Genomic DNA, 7,319 nt, shown 5'->3' on the forward strand with positions numbered 1-7,319 from the left:
CGCCCGCCCCAGCCCCGCCCAGCGTAGCCCTCCACCAATCGCACGGCGAAAAGCCTTCTGATTAGCATAGCCCCGCCCCTCGCTAGCTCCAGGCTTCTGCGCTCTCGGCCCCACCCCGAGTCTGCTCTAGCCAATGACAGGGCCGCCCGCTTAGCCTCGCCCACCCACCATAGAGAGGAAGGGCCTTGTGTGAGGCCCATCGTGCTTTCCGCCTCTATGGTTTATCCTCCAATAAGTTCAATGGTCCCACATTGAGAGAGGGCTGCTCCTTGCAGGGATCATAGAGAGAAGGGAGGACCATAGAGATGGGGCAGCCCCCCCCCCGCCCCTTGCTGCCCCAGGTCCCATGCACAGGGGCAGGGGCATCCCAGTGGTCCAGGCCGTGCAGTCCTTGGCATCAGTGCCAGGCCCTGTGCATGGGACCTGGGGCCTGCCTCTGCCTCTGCCTGGCCGTGTCCCAGCCACGCGGACATGTCCTACAGCAAGCTCTGGCACTCGCAGGAGCAGGCTGGTTTGGGCCGGGGGCCGACCAGGCGGCATCTTGGAAAAGACCCTGCCTTCCGAACCCACTCGATTAAACGTAGAGCCAGCGCCACTCCGGAGCGCAGCACGGCAGCTCGGCCCTGGGGCAGAAGCAGTAGCCAGGGCCAGGGGCAGATCCAGGATTTCCCAGATGGCGCTGGGGGTGCAAGAGCAGCAACCCCACCCCGAGCTCCTAGCCTCATCTGCCCCCACTGACGTAGGCAGACCGCCCTCAGGAGCCTCCAGGGTCTTGTTTTAAGTACCTAAAGCAGAAAATCCTCCCTTTCCTTCCCTTCCCCCACTTGCCATTGTTGCTTTCCCGCTGTTCTGGGGCCTGGGGAAGAATCAGCGTTGTTCCAGGGCTGGGGACGGCAGCAGCAAGACGGGAAAGTAGTTCCCCCCTCCTTGCCCCAATCCCTGGGAGCAGGCGCAGGGAAGGGGATCCCCACCCAACTGCGGCTTTTCCTGTCCGCAGCTGATGTGCAGCCCATCTGGGGTGGACAGGAACAGCTCTGGTGCTTCCCCCACACACAGGACAGTGGCAGGTAGGGAGGAAGAGGAAGGGAAGTGGATTTGCACCTCTTTTAAGAACTCAAAAAAAGTCCCTGGAGGCTCCCATTGCATGGTCCAATTTAAAAAGGAGGAGTACAGCCCTGTCACTGCACCCCCTCTGGATCCACCCCAGAAATGTCCAACCCTAGTTAGGTTTTTAATCAGTGAAAATGCATGTCTTAATGCCAGTCTTGCACCCAACAGCTGTGCAGATAGTGGCGCATCTGTGATGTGCTGCCGTCAACAGGCCACACCTGGAAGGAGGCTGCAGCATGCTGGTTATTCTGCAGCACCTTTTACTCCCTGGGATAATCTAACCTATAAACTCACACAGGGCATATTGCAGTGCTCCATCTTCAAAGGGGGCTAGGTACAACTCACTGTACAGGGGCCTCACAATAAAGAAGTGGTTGCAAAGGGCCAAACCTGTTCTGGGAAACAGCTCCTAGCACTCATCCCATGGCAGTTGAGGATCCACCACTCCCCCCAAATTATGAGAAGCAAATGAAGCTGGGAAAACCACCTCAGTTAGAAGGACAGTGCTCAGCCTTGCCAGATCCAGGAGGCTGGCACAACCTATTGGCATCCGCTCAGGCTTATCTGGACAGAGCATCAGCCATCGCGCTCTCATGCACGCCCTTAATCTCCATGCCGTGACAGTCGGTGATATTTGGATTCTCTTTATCTTTAGGGACACAAGTCAGTCTTTGTCAAGATGCTTTTAACTGGAAAAAATCCTTGAGGCCTGGAATAGAATTACATGCAGGTCTCATAGATAAGAATTCCCTCCCACGCAGAAAAACAAACCAAGGCCAGCCATGGTATTGGGCTGGGGCATGGGAACGAGGCTCAGGCTCCTTTTTACTCTGTGGGATACAGTAGTGGCTTTATGGGGTCCTTTCCTAGAGTTTTTCCTGCATTGTAGTCTTAAGCAAAACTCTTAAATCAACTGCTTTAAAAAGGGGGCTGGTTTTAGAGTACTGTAAAGCAGCTTCCTCATTCAACCCCTTCTTTTCAGTAGCAGCAAGACTCTGTCCCAATCACCACAGTCTCTGAAACAGTTCTGCTTTGGTTAATCCCTGCTTATGCTTGCCATTACACTGGGTTAGCAGCACCAGCCCAGCTATGCTTGCTGCTCCTACCCTTTATCAGGAATAGCATTTCTGTAGTGTAGCTAAGACTCCTGATTTAGCCTTTGCAGGAAGCAAACAGGCCCAAGGTCCAGTAGAAGCCACAAAACTCCCAGATTTCTTTTAAGAAAACAATGTGTGTGCTGCTAGGGAGACCCATGTGGGATGCAACAGACCTAAATCTAAAGGGTGAGGTTTAACCCTGCTTTCTGAAACAGGACTGAAAGGGCTTTGCTCTTGTTTCACTTGCAGCAAAACTATGCTTAGCAGCAGGTCAGCCACATCTGCTGTAACCCTGCGGGGAGAGGAAGGAAGGACGGAAGAAGGCAGATTTTGCTTTGTTATATCAGTGTAACTTCAGAGCTGCTCCACTCACTTCCAGACCAGTACAATGACTGCACTCTTGATAACGGCATTCTCCGTGTCTCTTAAAAAGACAAGTACCTTTTCTACATAAGTCTGTTCATTGCAAATTGTTATATTAAACGCCACCACCTTCCTGACATCTAGGTATCTTAGTTTCCACTGATTTTAATGGGAATTGATATAGTAGGGCTATCATAACATATAGGTCTGGTTAAGCTGTTGAACAACTGATAATAATAAGTGCTCCAAAATCCACCTTTGTACTCAGTTTGGTTTGAAAATTGCTCTGTTTCATGAGGGGGCAGGGATAGACCTATTGGTGCAAGTTTGCAGCTTTTTTGGCTCAAGGAGCTCCTCCAGTATAGGCCTCTTATGTAGGAACTTACAGGAAACCCTTGCTATTCGCAGGTTCAGCATTCGCAGTTTCAAATATTCACTAATGCCAAACCCACATCTTAAATGAACTTACAGGAGCTCCTCAGGAGCTCCGTGCTTGGGCTCCCGCCGCTGCCGGACTCCCGCCGTCGCCAGCGCAGCCGTGTCCCCCTCACCCCCCAGCCACCGGGGCACTGCGTTCATAAACAACGTTCAGACGACTTTCAGATGACTTTCACGAACGCAGTGCCGTATTCACGGATTTTGCCATTCACGGGGATCTCCAGAACGTATCCCCCATGAATTGCCTGTATTTTAATATTTAGATTACTCTAAAACCCGTGTGCATTGGGAAGCCTGTGCCAAAGACAGGCTCATCACAAGATAGCATTTGTAATACAAATTTGTACCATGTTGAGATCCTCATAGCTTCTGTGGTTCAGAGCTAGGGAAAATTCATGGCCCAGTCTTAGCATCTGTATTAACAAAGGTTTGCAGTAGTGATTAATAACAGTTCCCACTTTGCAATCTTTCCTAGTAATTCCCACCTTGAGTCTCAAGATGGCGATGTGTATATACCAGCAGTAACGAAAACCTATTGGAACCAGCCATTGCTATATGCCAGGGGCGGGCAAAATGCGACCCCAGGGGCTGGATGCAGCCTGCCAGGCCATTCTATCCAGCCCGCAGCACCCCTAAAAAATTTAGAAAATTAATATTAATCTACCTTGGGCTGCTGTCATGCGGCCTTCAATGGCTTTCCGAAACTCTGTAAGCAGCCCTCTGCCCAAAATAATTGTCCACCCCTGCTATATGCAGTAGGCCTGTGCGAAACGGCTAGTATTCACTTTGGATTCGCCCCATTCGGGGGGCAGCGATTCGATTCGGTGATTTGAATCACTGTGCTGAATTGATTCAGCCAAATCTGATTTGGAGATTCAACTGCTGCTGAATCTCCAAATCAGCCAGGCCCGGGCAGGACACCCATGGGGGGGGCTGGGGGAGCAGGCAGGGGATGGGGGCTGGCAGGGGTCTCCCCCACGGTCCTCTCTGCCCTCCCTCAGTCCCCTCTCCTAGTACTTACCAGCTCAGAGTCGGCAGGGACTCAGAGTCACCAGGGACTGCCCCGATCATCATCTCCGAATTTTTTCAAAGACCTCTGAATCTTCGGAATTGATTCAAACCTTTTAATTGGTCCTCTTATTCAATTTGGTGGAGATTTGGCCACCGAATCGGGCCAGATCTCCACCGAATTGAATCACCACCAGAAGTTTCGCACAGCCCTAGTATGCAGTTTAGAAGTACTCAGTGGCTGATCAGAATATCATTTTTAGCACATGTTATTTAGCACGTGTTAATGGGGGAAAAAAACTGGCTTCATCTGTCCTGAGGATTCCTCTCCCACCAAGTGGTTGTCAGACCCCTCCTTTCAGAACAGCGCTGCAATATATCTAGTAGCACGGGGTGGTAGGATGAACCTCTCTCTCTGCTGCCTGAAAGCACAACTAACGCAGAGCTAAAACTCCCCTATCTCTGCTGCCAGGAGCACCATTAGCTTTAAATATTTAAATGTAATTTGGCCATTCATATTAATTAAGCATTAAATCGCGGGGCCATCAAAGATATAGGTGGAAAGGGCTCACAGGATCATCCTGTCAGTGTCTCCTCCTGTTTTGGATTATTCCCTGCAAAAAACATTTGCTTGGATGAGTATTTTTTCCTCCCGTCTCTTCAGAATGGCTTAAATGGACTGGCCAAGCAAAGGCGTAGAATCCACTCACATCCTAAAGCTGGGACCTTTTTTAGGCCACCATCGTGGTTCTTACCTGCACAGCCTCACATGAGCTTGGAAGTGCAACTGATTGTCCTTTTGCTCTTTCTAAGAGTGAAGCCAATGGATTCGGACCACGGAGAGCTGGAAGGAGGGTGACATTCACTCTTATACTTCAGGCCAAAGGCTTTTAAGCCTGGTGCTGTCCCTGTGCTATTTCACTCTCAGGCCTCCAGCTGGCAAGAGGTATTCCCTGACAGTAAAGTAGAGATCACATATACTAGCAACTAAAGTATAACCCTTCCCACATTCACAATCCAGCCCCATGCCATCACCAGCACACCCAGACCTTATTCCTTCACTTCAGCTGTAAGCTTGGCTGAGGGAGGAGTGATGCAGGATTTGACCCATAACCAAGAATACTGGCCTTGGATGTAGCTTTCTAGGACCGAGGACAGAGAGAACATTAGTGGCCATCTAGGCTGGTTTGCAAGAGGTAATTTGACTGAAATACAGAGGCTGGATGTTCTGCTTTCTTGCTGATGGAGCATGGCTCTTTCCCATTAGCCACATGGCAGATGAGGTGTTAGGAACAACGGGTGCCACCACGGTCCCTTATCTACAGCAACCTGGCCTTTCCTTAATGTGAAATATGAATCCATTAATGTCAACAAATCAAAAGAGTTTCTTGGCAGAGAGCCCAGAAGAGGAATTTTCTCTTTGCTGCACATTTTCAAGTGCTTTGAGAGAGGCTTGGTACAACGCGGGCTGCCCTCTACTGCCCTGCCCTTTGCCAAGGTCACTGGAGCAATGGGTGGCTCTGCCATCTCTCCTCCAGGATTTTATAAGAGGACAGGAGGCCTCCTGTGTCTCTCCCCAAGAGCAGTTAAAGAGCTAGACTTGGGTTCCCACTCCCCTCTATTGCTCTTTGCATGTCAGGTTTGGTCCCAGCCAAAAAAACCCAAAACTGCATTGTAGGGCCAGATTTGTAAAATTCGGAGTTCCCCGTCTGTGCTTCACATGGAGTCCTCCAAGCAGGGAGGAATGATGGGGTTTAATACGAAACTGAGAATCTCCCCTCTGACGTTTCTAGCCTTTTTCCTTGCAAAGAGCCGAGAAATATTCTCCAGTTACCAGGGATGAAAGCTCACTGTTGGTTTTGGACTTAAAGATCATAGGGTTCCCATGTTCCCCATCCATCTCCCCAAAGACTGCTCCATGAACACCAGACCCATGGGCCCCTTCAAGTTTAGAGAGACTCTTAGAACAACTCATGGTTATGGGGGACAGTGCCGTTCTTGCTTCCAGTAAGGGCACATAGGCTGTTGCAAGTCACACCACTCCTGGCCAGGATCACACCTGTCCAGAAGAAGGAGAAGCTCCATAGCACGAGAGACACCAGGATCTATTGCATTAAACAGAGAATTAAGAAAAAGGGTTCTAACTCTGGCTCTGACCCTAACTTTGTTCACAGTCCTAAGTCACTTAGCTAATCTGCCTTAATTTTCCCAGTTGTTCAACTGGGATAAAAAGTTACCTATTTTGAAGACAGAGTTGTGATAATGAAATATTTGGGACAAAACATGGGGACTTTGGCTGTACATCTGTTGGAAACTTATGAAAATGTTCCCCTTTACCTTTGTAAAGTGCTGTGTCCCAGGGATGAAAACTTTGTCCCATTGCAATCAGTGAGAGTTTTTCCACTGAGTTAAATGGGCAAGGAGTTCACTTCTCTCCAACATCCATGAAATCCTCTTCCGTGGATGAAGACCGCTCCAGTGGCTGGAAGCTAGCAGGTCCCCAGATGTCAACCTCACTTTTTGCTCACTAAACTTCCTGCGTTGTTGATATCTGTGTACACACCAGAGGGCCAACAGCTGCCAACAGCTGCCTCCGGACCTGCTGCAGGAGGATGGGGTAATTTATGAGTCCCACCCGCTCCCATCCCAAAGCACGCATCCCAAAGAGCTGTCTCTCTAAACCAGTGATTGTCAGCCAGGGTGCAAACACCTACAAAGGGTTCACAAGATAAACCCAAGAGGGTGCGTCCAAGAGCCCATCACCCACCTATCTCCCAGCCCAGCAATGACTGCCCCACCTGCCCCAGCTCCCAGCACTTGGGGAAAAAAAAGCCCCGGCTCAGCAGGTGCTGCCAGGAGGTGGGCAATCCCCACTGCCCCCCACTGCATGGGGGGCTCTGCACAGGTGCATGCACCCTCCCATGGGTGCCCCGCACAGGCCAGCTCCAGCCCTTTAAGAAAAAAAAACCTGAAGAAACCCCAGGACTCACTGCTCTGTCAGCAGAGGCAATCCCTGCTGCCCCCCACCAGGTGTGGGGCTCTGCCTGCATGAACCTCTCAAGCCCCGACGCTGCACCAGGAGCGGTGAGTCCCAGGGCTTTTCTCGGCTATTTTTTTTCTTAAAGGGCCAGAGCACCGGCAGGAAGGGCAGCCATGGAGGAGCAGGGGTCGAGGGGGATCTTGCAGAGCCCCCCATGCAGTGCGAGGCAGTGGGGGGGCAGCGGGGATCTCCCCCCGCCCAGCAGCACCCGGTGAGCACTGGGGCTTTTTTTTAAAGTGCAGAGCTGGGGCAGGCAGGGGCAG

General features: G+C 51.0%; 1 protein-coding gene across 1 annotated transcript in view; it reads right to left on the reverse strand.

Annotated features, from left to right (window-relative positions):
• The window catches only part of FDXR (ferredoxin reductase), a 23,191-nt gene extending 22,651 nt beyond the window's left edge, over nucleotides 1–540 (reverse strand). Inside the window, exon 1 of the mRNA XM_025197496.1 lies at nucleotides 481–540. Coding sequence (XP_025053281.1) covers nucleotides 481–540 — 60 coding nt within the window. The remainder of the gene's footprint in view (nucleotides 1–480) is intronic.
• Nucleotides 541–7,319: the final 6,779 nt, after the last annotated feature.

This window comes from Alligator sinensis, unplaced genomic scaffold, assembly GCF_000455745.1.
Source record: "Alligator sinensis unplaced genomic scaffold, ASM45574v1 scaffold400_1, whole genome shotgun sequence".
NCBI classification, from domain to species: Eukaryota; Metazoa; Chordata; order Crocodylia; family Alligatoridae; genus Alligator; species Alligator sinensis.